At 41.6% G+C, this 18,332-nt stretch overlaps 1 protein-coding gene across 2 annotated transcripts in view; it reads right to left on the minus strand.

Annotated features, from left to right (window-relative positions):
• Nucleotides 1-3,865: 3,865 nt before the first annotated feature.
• The window catches only part of LOC143038895 (PIH1 domain-containing protein 1-like), a 90,012-nt gene continuing 75,545 nt past the window's right edge, over nucleotides 3,866-18,332 (minus strand). For both annotated transcript variants that reach the window (XM_076208607.1, XM_076208605.1), the window contains exons 5-8: nucleotides 17,830-17,979; nucleotides 9,467-9,636; nucleotides 9,211-9,348; nucleotides 3,866-4,008 (exon numbers count right to left, since the gene is read on the minus strand). In XM_076208607.1, the coding sequence (XP_076064722.1) occupies nucleotides 3,979-4,008; nucleotides 9,211-9,348; nucleotides 9,467-9,636; nucleotides 17,830-17,979 (488 nt within the window). In that variant the 3' untranslated portion in view covers nucleotides 3,866-3,978. The remainder of the gene's footprint in view (nucleotides 4,009-9,210; nucleotides 9,349-9,466; nucleotides 9,637-17,829; nucleotides 17,980-18,332) is intronic.

Below are 18,332 nucleotides of genomic sequence, written 5' to 3' on the forward strand. Positions count from 1 at the left end.
TTGCCATACATTGAAACAGGCAGTGGAGGTAGAAGCATCTTATCTGTTTGTTTAGTCATCACTGAACACTAAATCTGTCTCCAGAGGCTGGAGACCCTCCAATTTGAAGGCAAACTGTTAGTAACTACTAATATGTAATTTGTGCATTGAGTACATCAGATAAACAAGATTGTAATACAATAATTCCTTGCTGTCAGTCATCATGAAATTTGTGGGGATTCATGCACTTTGAATTTGGTATGGCATAGAATTGCACATGGACAAGGTTAGGGATGGACTACTGATGAGAAATGAAGGCAGGGACAGTCCAAGGGTTTTAGCCCTATTCAGGATTTAGTTTGGTACCCTATATTGTGGTGGACCCCATAAGTAAATCAATGCATCTTCATTTATGGGGCACCTGGCAATTCATCAGTATGCTAATAGATTGGTCCAGCTCCAGATGAAAATATGAAATTAGAATTGAAGTATGATTTTTTTTTTAATGAAATTCATCCAATTTCTGAGAACTTTTCCATATAACTGAAATCTTACCCTGTTTAAGAAAACTGTCTATATAAGAATTATGGAATTGTGGCATGTGCCACTTTATTTGCCAGGTAGGGGAAAATTACTTTTCAAATGGAACTGAAAAATGGAGTGATGAATAAAATGTTCTATCTTTAAACTTTTGGTTTACATTAGGTTGGAGCTGTTCTTGAGATACATCAATTACTTTCACTGGCTTTGCAAATTACAGTCTGTTTCTGAAAATATACTAATTGGTATCCATCCATGCACAAAATTTTGAAAGGCACAAGGTGAAAATTATTCTTGGAGATTGTTTCCAAACAAACTTACACAATAAGCACGTTTAAGAAGTTTGGTTTGAGAGGAATCTGCAGATGAAATGCACAAGTTCTTGTTATTGGGATTTTTTTTAATTTGACGAAAATTACATTTTTGTCAGTACCCACTAATAAAATGTAAAACTTAGTGGTATCAGATAAAAGAAAATCCATGTCACTAAATGTCTGTGCTTCGTTGTTTTGTTTTATTAGTTTTCAAGCATTATTCCTAAAGATGTTACTATTTGAAATATGAATATTTTTGTGAAGACTGAATCATTAATATATATGCTAATTTGCATGTTGTTGCTGTACAGGGTTGAACCAGTGATTACTTTTGAAATATAGTTTGGGTGTTTTGTTATTTATATTAATATAGTTCATATCAGTAATTTTTTTATTGTATGTCATTGAAATACATATCTATGTATGAAATATGACTTAATTAAAAGAAAAGGCTGATCTACTTTTAACTTCAACTATTCCTCCTTTCTACTTTCCTTCTCCAAACTTTGCTTCACCTCCTCACCACATTTACCATCTACCTAAGAAAAGGGAGGCAAGATTTCAAAATGGGATTCAAAAGCAAGTTGAAAGGAAACCAGGTGCTACCTTGCCAACACCAAATGGTGCCCCTGGGTATTGCTAAGAGTGAAGAAGCAACTAAGACTGATAGTATATTCAATTGCTGTCTCTCCCACTAATAGTAACTTTATTCTTCCAACTAACAATGAGATTTTCAGTGATGGTAAATAATTATGGGAGCAGGATTTGGTGATCTCACACACCCTTTGTCATGACCCACACAACAGGCAGTGTAGTCCTAGTGTTTGCCCTGTGGTAGGATAGGGAATGACATAGCTCGGCAGTGGACTACATGACAGCTGCCCGTTTCAGGATCTCTGCTCACCCCACATAGAGATATAAAAGGTGCTTAATAACAGCCTCTCTAATCCTAACCTGGCTGGCCTATTCATTGCGCCTCCCATCTTAGCACCATAAGGATGAAATGTCATCCATTTTTCCTGTCTCTGCTTGGGTCAAGAGCAATGTAGAACCATTCACTCTTTTGTATTCTATCTTCCATGCTTGATATACACAACTCTTGGATCCAATGCTCTCTTCACCCTGTCCTTCCATCTCACTTTTGGTCTTCCTCTCAAGTTCACTCCACTTCTGCTTTTCACACTTTTTTCTAGTCTTGCCCACTTGGTTTTTCCATATGCCTAAACCATTTCAACACCCTTTGATCTAGCCTATATAATTGAAGATATCTATATAACAAAGGCTTCTTCCCCTTTATAAGAGAGGTAACCAAGTCAAAGGCACACATCTACTTATTACTAATAATCGAGGATACTAGTTTAATTCAGGAGTTTGTATTCCCCCAACAAATTGGCATTACATTGGCCCTCTTTCTGTCACAAGGCTTTATCCCTTCATATAATGAACACATAATTAAGCTGTGAATATTGATTGCCAATTATTCTCTGCTTTCCTTTAGTATTCAGTTAAAGATCTTGTCATGTGCCTGGTCTCTAGTAATTTAACCCCTAGAATATGATGATGCCTACACAGGCATCATGAGGTGCGAGTGAATATATGAGGATGCCAGCGTCGGCCTTCTGATTATATTTATTTTGTAGTTATAGCTGAGTGACCCTCATATTCTGTGAATGGGCTTGATTGCATTTTCTGTGGTTACAAACATGGATGGGGTGAAGGGGGCTTTGGGGAAGAAGGGAATGTCTGTTGAGGAAGGACGGGAGAGGACAGAAGACAGGGGTGAATGGAGAATGGTTGTACATGGATGATGATGTGATTGCATGAGGTGGAATGGGCGGGGGATAGGGGGTGAGGTAGTATGTGTGAGCAAAATTTGACGCAGCCCGAAGGGATTTCTCCCCGTCTTCTCCTTTTATGCAATGGGGGGTCGCCGATTTAATGAAGCAGCCTTACTGTGGATGTGCTGTGTCTTGCGACACTGCTTCTGACCCAGGGCAGTGGACGAAGTGCAGGGATGACCTGTCATCCAGGAGGTGCTAAGATGGGAGGGAGGGTGGAGGGGTGTGGAGTGTATTCAGGGATGGAATGGGTGGGAATGATTTTATGCCTTTTCCTTTTTGGCTACCTCCCTTGTAAGGGGGAAAAAGCCTTGGTATATGTATGTATGTATGTACAAACATTCTGGATGAAAGAGAACAAGTATAACAGCTGTAACTATATGTTTTATAATGCATCATTGTACATCAGGCAGCTAATGCACTCGTATTGAAGATATTGAGAAGAACAATACAGTGTTGGAGATTGGCAGTCAATGAAGGCAGTTGCAAAAATATTCCAGTCTAGTAGTAGGGATTTTGATAACCTGTTAATTTGTCTTAAGTTTGGCTGTAACACGAACATACAGGCCACATGACATCATCCTTCCATGTTATCAAGGTTTGAATAAGATTTGTGTCAACGTAAAATATATTTTCATATGGGCATGGAGGTGCCAAGAAGAGGTCTGCTGAGGGTGCCAAGTTTGGCAGTCCTGCCACTGGAAAGAATTACAGTGCAGTTGCCTAATCTTCAGCAGTTAGACTGGAAACATGCCATGGATCCATATATTACGGACTTAGAGCCTATGGGAAAATGTGTGGTCTGGGCAACCCGGGACTTTCTTACTCTTGTCCTGACTTGCATTTCCCGAGCTACTACAAAATGTAGAGAAAATCTTGGTAGGTACTCATTGCATGTCAAGTATTTAAGTATACATAAGTCAGGATGGCTGGTGGGAGGGTAGTTGAATGAGCATTAATGTATTATGTAATACTCGTAGTATTTGTGTGTGTGTAAAAGTACTGAATATGGATGTGTTCACAGGATAGAACAGTGGGATATCTGATCATCTGGTGGAAGGAAAATTGAAAGTGGACAAAAAATGGATAAAGAGGACATGGGAAGAAGGCAGATGGGTGCTGCATGATGACTGTGTTCATGGACTCTTGCATAGAACTGTTTTCTGTGAAGGATACATTGATAGACTTTATCAGTATGTACAAATTCAACTGGCCTTTATTACTTCAATATACAAAGTAAGGTAATATAAAGTGTAATAGATGAAATGATGACATACCATTAAGTATGAAGTCTAAAGTTTCATCTTCTATATCACAGGAATATTTATTTGTAGAACCTGCAAGAGAAAATGTAATTTCAAAATAACTTGTCACATATAGAATGTGTATCAGAAAGTAAACTATGAAATGTGGACTTTGCATATATGTATTTATATACCAAGGGCTTTATCCCCTTACATGGGAGATAGCCAAGTCAAAAGGCAAGTACCCACTCCCACCCATTCCACTTCCATCCCACTTTCCTCCCTCTCATCTTAGCTCCTCATGGATGACAGGTCATCCCTTATCTCACCCAATGGCCTGGGACAAGCAATGCAGCAAGACACAGCATTTCACTTAATTGGTGACCTTTGCTCTCCATCCCCTCATGCAGAAGAAAAAGAAGGGGTGGAATCTCTTTGTGCTGCATCAAAATATATATACATAACCACTCATTACCCCACTCCTCCCTTCCTTGTATCATATTAGTTATTTATGCACAGCCATTCTCCACTTGCTCCTATCTCCTACATTTTCCTTTGTTCAACAGACATTCCCCTGTTGCTCAACGCCCCTTTCACCCCATCCATCCATCCATCTCATCCGTAGTCATCTGTATCCTCAAGTTCACTCTCTACCTCTGCCTTCCACATCTCTTTTAGTAATCTTTCTTCACTCATTCTTTCCATGTGTCCAAACAATCTTGATGCTCTTTCATCAGCCCTATTTGCCACCACCTTTTCCACCCCTGCTCTCCTGCTTACCTTGTTTATCATTCTATCCAACCTACCATACTTCTTTGACATTTTATCTCAAACACATTTAAAATTTTCCTCTCTGCCTCTCACTTATGATCTAAATCAAGCCACAAAGAATTAAATGGTAAAATACAACACCGTATATTAATTACTTTAATGTGAATGTTAATGGATGTCATGCCTATTTCTCATGTCATGAGGATATTCTATGAAGGGGCACAGTATGGGGCAGAGACTTGGAGTTTAAGAGATGAAATATTTAAGAAGTATGGTAAGGGTTACAAATTTGGACAGTGACAAACAAGGTGAGGAGGCGAGCAGGGGTGGAAAAGATGGCAGATAGGGCTCATGAAAGAGTATTGGGATGGTTTAGACACATGGAAAGAATGAGTGAAGAAAGATTAGTAAAAGAGATGTGGAGGGCAGAGGTGGATGGAGTGAATTTGAGGGGACAACTGTGGATGAGATGGATGGAAGGGGCTTTGAGCAAGAGGGGAATGTTTGTTGAGCAAGGAAGAGAGAAGGTAGGAGACAGGAGCAAGTGGGGAATGGCTATATATAGATGATACTGTGATGCAAGGATATGAGGGAGCAGGGGATGCTTATGTATGATATTTTGAGGAAGCTCAAAAGTATTTGTCACCAATTAAGTGTAGCAGCCTTGCTGTAGATGTACTGTGTCTTTGTATTGCTTCTAATCCAGGGCAGTAGGCAGGATACAGGGATGACTTATCATCCATGAAGAGCCAAGATGAGGAAGTAGGAAGGGTGGTAGATGGGAGTGGAATGGGTGGTTGTGGGTGTGTGCCTTTTGACTTGGCTACCTCCCTTTTATGAAGGAGAAAGCACTTGGTATATAGATAAATATGTTAGTGGATGTTAATTACGGAACAGGGCATAACTGGGGAAGAACAGTGTAGGTTTAGGTAAGGTAGAGGATGTGTGGATAAGATTTTTGTAGTAAGGTACATGTGTGAGAAGTTTTTGGTAAAAAGGTCTTTGGCTTTTATGGATCTGGAGATGAAGGCTAATGACAGAATCAACGGGCATTATGGAAGGAGTTGCAGATGTATGGGATAGAGGGAAAGTTGTTAAGGTCAATCAAGTTTTTAAGCCAGAAGTAGAGCTTGTGTTAGGGGTGGAAATGGTGAGAGTGAGTTGTTTAGGTTAAGGTGGGGCTCCACCAGGGTTGTGTAATGTCACCATGGTTGTTCAACTTATACTATGAAAGAAAAAAACTCTCTTCCCAGGTTTGAATGAAGATAGATAATATGGTAAAAGATGAGAATCAGCTAGAGACAGCAAGCTGATTCTCATAATGTCTTGCCTTTCTATCTTCAGTCAAACCTGGGAAGATAATTTTGTCTCTCATTGTAATAGATTGGGTGGTAAGGGAGGTAAATGTGAGGGTAATTGGCAGGGGTTTAGAGATGGTTAGTGAGAGTAGAGAGAAGTGGGAGATAAACCAGGTGTTTGTTGATAAAGCTGCACTTGTGGCTGGGTCAGAGGAGAGTCTAGCACAGCTAGTGACAGAATTTGGGGAGGTATGTAAGAGGAGTGGAGGATAGGTGGAGAAGGGGGAAAAGGGCAGAAGGTGGGGAGGTGCTTGGAGTAAATTGCTTAAATGAGAAAAAAAAGGAGGAGTATAAGAAGCTGAGAGAGGAGTGAAGGAGGAATGGGGATGGTTCAAGGAGGGAGTCATAAGGTGTGCAAAGATGGTGTGTGGAACAAGAAGGGCAGGAGGAAATAGAAGGAAGGGTAGTGAGTGGTGGGGTGAGGAAGCAAAGAAGGGTGTAGAATAGAAGAAGCAGGCATTCATAGACTGGCTACAAATTAGGACGAGGGAATCGTATGAGAGGTGCAAAGTAAAGAGAAGGGAAGTTAAGCATAAGATAAAGGAAGCAAAGAGGAGAGCAGATGTGAAATGGGGAAAGTATGACAGAAAATTTTGAAAGTGGTAAAAAGATGTTTTGGAAGGAAATTAAAAGAGGAAGAGGAGGCGAATCAAGTAGAGAAGAAAAGGTAAAAAGTGTAGATGGAGAGATGATAATGAAAGAGAAGGCAGTGAGAGGAAGGTGGGCAGAGTATTTTAGGGAGTTGCTCAATGTGAAGGAGGATAGGAAGGGAAAGGTAGTTGCAGTGGGAAGCGCTAAGTAAATGAGAGTGATGAGTGGGGAAAATAAAGGAGAAATAGGGAAGGATGAAGTGAAAGCAGCTGTTAAGATGATGAGAGCAGGTAAGGCACCTGGGTTGGATGGATGCCATGCAGAATGTCTGAAGAAGGGAGGTACAGTTATGGTGGACTGGCTGGTGAGGTTATTTAATGTTTGTTTAAGAGAGGGTAGAGTGCCAGAGGACTGGAGGAGTGCCTGTATAGTTCTGCTTTACAAGGGAAAGGGGGACAAGTGTGAGTGTAGTAGTTTCAGAGGGATCAGGTTGTTGAGTGTAGTTGGGAAAGCTTATGGGAGGGTCTTGATTGAGAGGATTGGGAGAGGAACAGAGGGAGTAATTGGTGAGGAACAGTGTGGGTTTAGGACAAGTGGGGGTTGTGTGGATCAGATTTTTGTGGTGAGACAGATGTGTGAGGGGGCTATAGGAAGAGGTAAGGATGTTTTTTTGGCTTTTATGGTTCTGGAAGGGGCTTGCGACAGGGTAGACGGGAGGGCGCTGTGGGAGGTGCTGCAGATATATGGGATAGGAGGAAAGCTGTTAAGACCAGTCAAGAGTTTTTACGAGAGTAGTAAAGCTTGTGTTAGGATTAGAAATGGAGAGTGTGAATGGTTTGAGGTAAAGGTGGGACTTCGTCAGGGATGTGTTATGTCGCCCTGGCTGTTCAATCTTTAGATGGATTGGGTGTTGCGAGAGGTGAATGCAAGGGTGGTGGGTCCAGGGTTGGAGATGGTTGAAGAAAATGGAGAAGAGTGGGAGGTGAGCCAGTTGTTGTTTGCTGACGACACTGTGGTTGTAGCAGGATCAGAGGAGGGATTGAGGAAGTTAGTGACAGAGTTTGAGAAGGTGTGTGAAAGAAGAAAGCTGAAGATAAATGTGGGCAAATGTAAGGTGATGAGATATACAAGGGGAGAGAGTGACAGCAGGCTGGAAGTGAGCATAAAGAGTGAAAGTCTGGAGGAAGTGGATAGTTTTAGATGCTTGGGTGTGAATGTGGCAGGAAGGGGAGGAGTGGGGGTGGAGGTGGAATGTAGATTGAGAGGAGTGAATGCCTTGGCGGATTGAAAAGAGTAATGAGAAATAGACATCTGGGAATGGATGCTAAGAGGAGGTTATATGAAGGAGTGATTGTGCCAACAGCACTGTACGGGGCAGAAACATGGAACATAAGAGAGGAGGAGAGAAGGAGTTTGAATGTGTTTGAGATGAAATGTCTGAGAAGTATGATAGGGGTTACTAGACTAGAGTGAGAAATGAGGAGGTGAGGAGGAGAACGGGTGGAAAGGGAGCTGGGAGATAGGGTTGATGAAAGAGTATTGGGATGGTCTGGACACATGGAAGGAATGAGTGAAGAAAGATTAGTAAAAGAAGTGTGGAAGGTGGAGGTGGAAAGAGTGAATATGAGGGGGCGTCCTAGGATGAGATGGATGGATGGGGTGAAAGGGGCATTACAAAAGAGAGGAATGTCTGTGGAGGAAGGATGGGAGAGGACAGAAGATAGGGGTGAATGGAGAAGTGTTGTGTATGGATGATGCTGTGATGCATGAGGGGGAGTGGGTTGTACTCGTAGATGGGGGTATTCACCTCGGATCTGCTGCAGCCTCTTTTCGAGACAGCCAGACACCACCCTACGGCAGTGAGCTCAGAGCTCATTATTAGCAGTCCAAAGGGATTTCTCCCTGTCTTCTCCTTTTCTGCATGAAGGGACAGAGGGGGGGGGGTCACCAAATTTATGAAGCGGGCTTGCTGTAGATGTGCTATGTCTTGCGACACTGCTTCTGACCCAGGGCAGTGGACAGGATGCAGGGATGACCCGTCATCCAGGAGGTGCCAAGATATGAGGGAGGGTGGAGGGGAGTGGAATATATAGGAAATGGAATGGATGGGAGTGGTTTCTATGCCTTTTTCTTTTTGGCTACCCCTCCGTGTAAGGGGGAAAAAGCCTTTGGTATATGTATGTAAGAAGAGAGCAGGAGCAGGTCAGAAGCATCACTTCTGACCCAGGACATTGGGTGGGATATAATCCATCCTCCATGAGGAGCTAAGATGAGAAGGAAGAAAGGGTGGTGGATGGGAGCGAGTACTTGCCTTTTGGCTTGGCTACCTCCCTTGTAAGGGGAAAAAAGCCCTTGGTATATAAATAGATGCGAGAGGAGAAAGTAGAATGTAAATGTGGGCAAAGGTATGGCTAGAGTTAGTGGAGTGTTAGTATTTAGGGTCACATGTAGCAGGGAATGGAGGAGTGGGTGTGGAAATAAACTGAAGAGTGAGGCAAGCAAGAAAATGTCTTTGGGGAATGAAAAAAAGGTTACAAAAAATGTATCATCAAGGTTCAACTTCCCCTTGACTTACCCTTTCTGATTGAATGAAGAATGCAGTGGAGTGTTGAGGCTGCATGATATAAGGCAAAAAGACATCAAGCAACTTGTGCTGAGACTCGACAACTAGTCTGTCTTCACCCACTTGCACATCCACACCTAGTTTGTTTACCTGCAAACAATAAGTAGCCAAAATTATTGTCCTTTTCAATAAACATCAAATAATAAATTATCTTCATCCTTTGACAAACACTTACTGACTACAAATGCCCCTACTACTGACTACTCACAGTTTTGGGAAGTTCCACCTCAGCCTCTAGATAGTTGACCTTTCCACCAACATATTGTTTTGTTATTTTGTAGACGGGTTGGCATTTCTTGGGTGGAGCATCTTTGTCTACAGGGCTGTGTGTGGAGACTTCAGATATCAATGGCTCTTCTGTCTGGCTAATACCACTACCTGTTTAAAAATTATTATGGAAAAATTCTAGAGCAACAATTGTGTTTTTTATACAGACAGTACAATAAACTAAGGTGTGTTAACATGTGCAGTGTGCATTTCAAAAACATGTATATGGGTATCTAATGTGTATTTACCTAATATATACAAGGAGCCGATGATGGCTTAATTAATCAAATAACTATTGCCTCAAGTTTCACTGTGGAAAGCCTGCAGTCCCACAGTGGCTGACAAAAATAGTACATGAGCTCTCCCATATATCTCTCTGGAAGGAAACTTTGGACTGGTGTCTGTCAGTGGCTGAAAGTGGTAGGGGGAGGGGAACAGTCACATGCTGTCAGCTCTACATGTGTGAAAAAGAGTACGAAATATAGTTAAGCTCATAGAGATCTTGGATCTAGTCCAGAGATTGAGTGTCAACCTCTCAAGGCTGCACTTCCTGATAGAGGTGAGGGTGTTGATGTATTGGAAATGGGCAGCTTCACTGTCTATCTTACAGGGCCACCATGGGTAGCACCCATCATTGGATCAACAATGTGTATTTGCACAAAGTGGTCTTGTGAGATGTACATCAGAGAATCGCCTCCCTGTTGCCTATCTATAAATACTGTCAACATCCTCAATTCCATCAGGAGGTACAGCCACGAGGTGCTAGCACTGACTCTATGAACTTGTGTTTCCTTCACCTCTTCACATAAGAAGAGCTGATAACTAGTGACTTCCCCTCAACCAACTGTTACAAGCTAGTGACTTACAAATTGCAACACATTAACACAACACTAACAACTGTCCTAATTTTTTTTATTCTTTTTCATCTATTTATTTTATTTTTTTATTTATTATTCTTCTCGGAGCTGTCAAGAGTTTTTATGAGAGTAGTAGAGCTTGTGTCAGGATTAGAAATGGAGAGAGTGAGTGGTTTGAGGTAAAGGTGGGACTTCGTCAGGGATGCGTTATGTCACCCTGGCTGTTCAACTTATACATGGATGGGGTGGTGCAAGAGGTGAATGCAAGGGTAGTGGGTCAGGGATTGGAGATGGTTAAGGAAAATGGAGAAAAGTGGGAGGTGAGCCAGCTGTTGTTTGCGGACGACACTGCGCTTGTGGCAGGATCGGAGGAGGGATTGAGGAAGTTGGTGACAGAGTTTGGGAGAGTGTGTGATAGAAGAAAGCTGAAGATAAATGTGGGTAAAAGTAAGGTGATGAGATGTACAAGGGGTGAAAGTGGCAGTAATCTGGAAGTGAGCATTAAGGGAGAGCAACTGGAGGAAGTGGATAGTTTTAGATATTTGGGAGCAAATGTGGCAGGAAAAGGTGGAGTGAAGGTGGAGGTAGAATGTAGATTGAGAGAAGCGAGAAAATGCCTTGGTGGATTAAAAAGTGTAATGACGAATAGAAATTTGGGAATGGGTGCTAAGAGGAGACTGTATGGAGCAGAAACATGGAACATAAGAGAGGAAGAGAGAAGGAACTTGAATGTGTTTGAGATGAAGTGTCTGAGAAGTATGATGGGGGTTACTAGGCTTGATAGAGTGAGAAATGAGGAGGTGAGGAGGAGAACAGGGTGGAAAGGGAGCTGGGAGATAGGGTTGATGAAAGAGTATTAGGATGGTTTGGACACATGGAAAGAATGAGTGAAGAAAGACTAGTAAAAGAGGTATGGAAGGCAGATGTGGAGGGAGTGAACATGAGGGGACGTCCTAGGATGAGATGGATGGATGGGGTGAAGGGGGCTTTGGGGAAGAGGGGAATGTCTGTTGAGGAAGGATGGGAGAGGACAGAAGACAGGGGTGAATGGAGAATGGTTGTATATGGAAAATGTTGTGATGCATGAGGTGGAATGGACGGGGGATTGGGGGGTGAGGTAGTGTGTGTGAGCAAAAATTTTGACGCAGCCCGAAGGGATTTCTCCCCGTCCTCTCCTTTATATGGGGGGACGGAGAGGGGGGGTCGCCGATTTAATGAAGCGGCCTTGCTGTGGATGTGCTGTGTTCTGCAACACTGCTTCTGACCCAGGGCAGTGGACGGGGTGCAGGGATGACCCGTCGTCTAGGAGGTGCTAAGATGGGAGGGAGGGTGGAGGGGTGTGGAGTGTATTCAGGGATGGAATGGGTGGGAATGATTTTGTGCCTTGTCCTTTTTGGCTACCTCCCTGGTAAGGGGGAAAAAGCCTTGGTATATGTATGTATTATTATTATTATTATTATTATTATTATTATTATTATATATTTTTTTTTTTCAAGACAGATCTATGAGAAACCCCAAGAACTGTTGCCTGTGGGGCTGCATGTTTCTAATCAGTGAAACTTGAGGAGACAATTGTTATTATTATGAGGGGTGAGGGAGGTTTGCCATGTAATGAAGGGATGAGATAAACCAGCTTTGGCTGTTGGGCACTGCTGTGGAGGTGCTGTGTCTTGCTACACTGCTTCTGACCCAAGCAATGGATAGGGGAAAAGGATAGCCCTTCATCCACAAAGATCTAAGATTAGGGGTACAACAAATGGGTGTAAGATTGGTGAAGGGTGGATGCATGCCTTGTCTAGCCATCCTCCTTATAAGGGGGAAGGTCCTTTTGTTATGTTAAAGTATTATCATCATTATTATTATTATTATTATTATTACGGCCTTGCTGTGGATGTGCTGTGTCTTGTGACACTGCTTCTGACCCAGGGCAGTGGACAAGGTGCAGGGATGATCCGTAATCCAGGAGGTGCTCAGATAAGAGGGAGGGTGGAGGGGTGTGGAGTGTATTCAGGGATGGAATGGGTGGAAATGATTTTATGCCTTTCCCTTTTTGGCTACCTCCCTTGTAAGGGGGAAAAAGCCTTGGTATATGTATGTGTGTATGTATTATTATTACTATTGATATCATTATAAAGATGCCGCCCCAAGGGATTTCTCCCTGTCTTCTCTATTTTCTATGTGAGGGGACAGAGAGGGAGGATTGCTGACAGTCAATTGGCCTTGTTTTGGATGTACTGTGTTGCTGCATTGCTTCTGACCCAGGGCAGTGGGTAGGAGACAGGGATGACCTTTCATCCATGAGGAACAAAGATGAGAGGGAGGCAGGGGTGTTTACCTAATTGTCAGTGGCGGCACCAGGGGGGGGCTTGGGGGGGCTGTAGCCCCCCCAAAAAAAACTGGCCAGCCCCCCCATTAGCCCCCCCAACTGAAATGAGCAAATTGAAAATTTAAAACACTCATTGAAATAATTTTATTAAGTGGAATTTTTAATTGCCAGGGCTAGATTTGTCAGCCATCAGTGCTAGCCCTACCATTAATCCCCTCCCCTTCTGAAATGAGGATAATATATGTGTATTATCATATTACTATTAGCCCCCCCCAAAAATTTGCTCAGCACCCCCTTAGCCTCCCCAACTAAAAATTCCTGGCGCCGCCGCTGCTAATTGTAGTATACAGGAGAGGAGCAAGGCTCATTGGGTCCTGTCTCCTATTCTCTAATTTTCTAACATACTTAGACTCAAATTTAGGTACAGTTCCAACTTAATCTATATGGGTGAATGGAAGTGGGTATGTGCCTTTTGACTTGGCTACCTCCCTTATACCAAGGGCTTTTTCCCCTACCTCCCTTAGATGAGGAAAAAAAGCCCTTGGTATATAGATAGACCTCCCTTATATGGGGGAAAAACCAATGGCATACAGATGGAATTATTATTATCATTTAATGACACTGCTTTTAATGACCAAAATTTTAGGGTTCAGGTTGGAAATCTTATACCTTGACTTCTTATAGGATCATTTTTCAGAGAGCAGGAAACTGAGTCACATCACTCTGTTCTAGTTTGTCACCTTTTACGACTCACATGGGAAACACTGTGGCTGAATCCTTTCTTTCCCCCTACCACAGAGAACACAAGGGAGAAGAAAAACTATACTTAAAGAAGTGGTACAGGACAGTTTCAAGGGAACACCATAACAGAGGGATAGTTGTAGAACAAAAATAGCATAATTCCTCTGGACATAGAGATTTTACTCTAACACTGAATGATGCGTGACTCTAGTCCATAGGGGTACCCCAGAACAGTCCTTAAAGTATTGGCTGCAAGCTATTGTGCAATTAATAACTGACAATAACATGCAGTCAATACCCCAGTACAAAGCGAGTGGTTTGAGGTAAAAATGGGGTTGTGTCATGTCTCCATGGCTGTTCAATATTTACATGGGATGGTATGGGAGATAAACATAAGGTTGATGGGTAGAGGCTTAGAGATGGTTAGAAATAGGGAAGAGGGAGGTGAGCCAATTGTTGTTTGTAGATGGTACTGCACTTGTCGCTGAGTCAGTGGAGGTATTAAGGCTGTTAGTGACAGGGTTTGTTTTGGTATGTGTTAAGAAAAAGTTAAAGGCAGACATGGGTAAAAGTAAAGTGGTGAGGTGTACAATGGGAAAGGGTAAAGGAGAGAGGCTGGAGGAAGTGGACAGTTTTAGGTATTTGGGGTTGCAAGTGGCAGGCAATGGAGGAGTGTGGGGTGGAGGTAAACTGTAGAGTGAGAGAAGCAAATAAAAGTTTTGGGGATTGAAAAGTGTCTTGAGAAATAGGCATCTGGGAATGGATACAAGGAGAAGATTATATGAAGGGGTTATTGTGCCTTCAATACTGTAGGAGGCAGAGACTTACAATTTAAGAGAGGCAGAAAGGAGAAGTTGAAATCTGGTTGAGTTGAAGTGTCTGAGAAGTATGATAAGGGTTACAAGGTTGGAAAGAATGAGAAATGAGGCGGTGAGGAGAAGAGTGGGGTTGGAAAAGGAGATGGCATATAGGGTTGATGAAAGAATTAAGAGATGATTTGGACATATGGAAAAAATAAGTGAAGAAAGATTAGCAAAAGAGGTGTAGATGGAATGAACTTGAGGGGATGACCAAGGATGAGATGGATGGATGGATGGATAGATGGGATGAAAGGGGCTTTGAGCAAGATGAAAATGACTGTTGAACAAGGGAGAAGGCAGGGGATAGGGGTGAGTGGATGATACTTTAACGCAGACCGCTGAGATTTCTCCCTGTCTTCTCTATTTTTCACATGAGGGGACAGAAAGGGGGGTTGCTGATTAAGTGAAGGAGCTTTGCAGTGGATGTATTGTGCCTTGCTGCATTGTTTCTCACCTAAGTTGTGGTCAGGAGATAGATGACCCTTCATCTATGAGGAAAAAAGGGTGGTGGATGAGAGTGAAATGAGTGGAAGTGGGTGTATGTCTTGACTGGCTACCTTCCATATAAGGGGAAAGAAGCCCTTGGTATATAGATAGACTACCATTATAAATAAATACAAGGCAGGGGATAAGGGTGAGTGGAGAATGATTGTGTATGGATGATATTTTGATGTAGCCCAATGGGATTTCTCCCAGTCTTCTTTATTTTCTGGTGAAAGTGAAATGGGTAGGAGTGGGTGTGTGCCTTGGCTTGGCTAACTTCCTTATAAGGGGAATGAATCCCTTAGTATATTGATAGAATAGTAGAGCATATGTGATGGTCAGAAATGGAAAGCAAGTGGTTTGAGGTAAAGGTGGGTCTGTGCAAGGGTTGTGTAATATCACCATGGTTGGTAAGGGAGGTAACATAAGGTTAATAGGCTGGGGTTTAGAGTGGTGGGGAGTGGGAGATGAGCCAGTTGCTTGTAGATAACATTGCATTTATGGCTATGTTTGAGGAGAGACTAAGAATTGGTGGTGGAGTTTGAGATGATATGTGAAAGAAACCAGAAAATAAATACAAACAAAACTAAGGTAATGAGATGTTCAAGGGGTGATGGTGGAGGTGGATTTGAGGTAAACTTAAAGTGTGGAAAGCAGAAATGGAGAGAATTTGAGGTGAATACCAAGAATGAGGTAGACAGAGAGGGTGAAGGGGGCACTGAATGGATGACAAATGTCTCAAGCAAGGAAGAGTGCAAAAAATAGGAAAGAATGCAAAGTGGTTGTACATGGATGAGGAAATGACATAGCCCAAAGGGTTGTTTTTAATTGTCTGCTCTGTAAATTTCTTCGGTGGAGGGTGGGGGGTGTTGTCATATAATAAAGTTATGGGGGAAAACCAACTCTGGCTCTTGAATCTTGCAATGGAAGTGCTGTGTCTTGCTGTAATGCCTCTGACCTGAGTAGTGTGGCATGGGGCAAGGATGTCCCTTCACCCATGAGTTGCTAAGATGGAAGGGACATCAAATGGGTTTTTAGGTGGGTGCAGGTGCAGGGCAAATGCATGCTTTTCCTCAGCCACCCACTTTTAAGGGGGTGAAGGCCTTTTGGTATTTTTATGTATGTTCTTTTGACAGCGCCTTTCTGCTTCCCTCCCTTTTCCTCTTAAACTCCACTCTCACTTTCCCTTTCACCAGATAATGATCAGACAATATATAGATATATAAAAAGTAATACACAACTCATGGGTTTACCATCTATATTCCACCCTTCATGTGCTCATAAGTTTTATCTTCTGCTCTCCCTCAGTAATCTCAGTTTGTTATCATTGGCCAGATAAGTCTTCTCCTTTATCAGTCCAATAACATCAACACTGCTTTTCATTCACACAGCACAGGTTGGATGAGAACATCAGGTCTTACTGGGTCAGGGCCAGGTGAAGAAGAGCACACTGTTGAATTACCAGATGGAAATGTCTTGTCTTTACAATCAACATAATATCTAGCCTCGGGTTCCTTTTTAAAGAACCCTGTACCTTCTAGAAAGCTGGCTACAATCAGTCACACCTATGTAATTTTTAAGTCATTATTCTGGGCACAGTTCTGGTGGGGTGTGGAGTGTATTCAGGGATGAAATGGGTGGAAATGATTTTATGCCTTTTCCTTTTTGGCTACCTCCCTTGTAAGGGGGAAAAAGCCTTGGTATATGTATGTATGTATGTTCTTTCTTTCTTTGTTGGAGCCAGGTAACACCATCTTGCATAGCAGAGAAACCTTCCTTGATAGAGAGAACTTACTAAATTGGTATGAGAGGAATACAAGGGAACATGAAAAGAATCTCAAAAAGGACAGCTACAGAAGAGACTTGGAAAAAAAAAAAGAATAGTTTTCCACACAGAGTGGTGGATGTCTGGAACAAACAATAGTGTGTGCAAAAACTATACACAAATTTAAGAGCAAACTAGACACTATGAGATACAAAGATGGGTCACCATGAGCATAGCTCCCCTTCCTTAAAGTTGTCAGTATGCTAAAAAAAAATTGTTTATATATAATTTTTCAAAAACTTGTGGAAAAACAATTTGCAGTATGCACAACATACTGGTGAAGTAAGAGTTACATAGCATCATTTACCACTTTTAATAAATTTTATAAAAAAGTATCTTGAGTGGGCAATAGCTCTATTTAAAGGGACAGGGTGTAAAACTTTCTATTTGACATTTTTCTTATATAGAATTTTAGAAGGGTATATTGTATTTCTGTCAACATATACTATCAAATAGATGAGAAGACAAGGAATGCAAAGTAACAATTCACTGTGTATTGCTCAAGTAATGCAGTTGATACTTTTTTTTTTTTTTTTTTTGGATTATTATGTAACTAGGGACTGTGCTGCATGTTGGGAAGTGTTTATCCCTGGTGAAACAAAACCCTAACATGAATCTCTATTTCTGTAATGCCCCAGGGGTAATGCCCTGGTAAAAGGCAATAAAAATTTTGGGATAAAGTAATGTAACTGGGAAAATATCACTTACAAAAACACTGCACTTCATTTATGGTATCTAATTGATCAATATCTTTGCATTTTTCATCTATATTGCTAATAGTCTTTTTGTATATAGGGTGATTTTTTTTTTTTTTTCTTTTTTGCAGCTCAATATCTATGTGACAGTATTTTTGTCACATGCTTATAACTTTGAAACTTCTTTCTCTATATAAATGAGTTTCTGTTTCTCTTCACTTACTAGTATATAACTAGTTATAATCCATCAAAATATCTATCTATCCATTTACCATCTACCTCAGTCATACATACAGTATATCTAGCATGAGTTGCTGGACCTTTGAACAATGCTACAGAAGGCAGAGACTGTGCCTCATAAAGAGCAGTTGCACAATTTACAGGCTCCTCCAAGTGCCATCCTCTTTATGTGATAGCCAGTCTTGTCTTTTAACACATCAATGGACAAGGACCTTTTCAATTCCCTACTGTGTTACAAGGTTCACTGACCTTCAAGTCTTTTTAGATGAAGACTGACCTTTTGAATCTTCGGTGATAGTTGCAGTAGGGAGGTCACTGGCACCCCATTGCCGTACACCACTCAGCTCCTGCACCAGGGGTACTGTGGTACGTACTACTTGCTGGGGCATGGTTCCATGGTATTTCTTGTTCTTCAGCACCACCAAGCCTGAATTATCATGAACTCATATTTATTATAAATCATCTTATGAGACCAAAAATGTACAAACTGAAACATACTGTAATGACCTAAATAAATCTCCGACTAATACACCAGACCATAGCAAACACAAATAGAAATCATAACTGAAAAAAAACCACTTGCTTATTTTTACACATCAAAATTTCTTCTCAATGGAAATTTGAGATATTTACTTTTGAACCATGCAGAAGTTATGGTCTTTAATACATATATCATCTAGCCTTGAAATTTTGAGTAAAGGTGGAGTATGCTGGATAGAGTTTACAGTGTTGGAAACAGATATTTTACATTACATTTGTGAATTCTAATGATATATTAGT

This window comes from Oratosquilla oratoria, chromosome 25, assembly GCF_046742065.1.
Source record: "Oratosquilla oratoria isolate Oo_2021 chromosome 25, ASM4674206v1, whole genome shotgun sequence".
In the NCBI taxonomy this organism is placed as follows: domain Eukaryota; kingdom Metazoa; phylum Arthropoda; class Malacostraca; order Stomatopoda; family Squillidae; genus Oratosquilla; species Oratosquilla oratoria.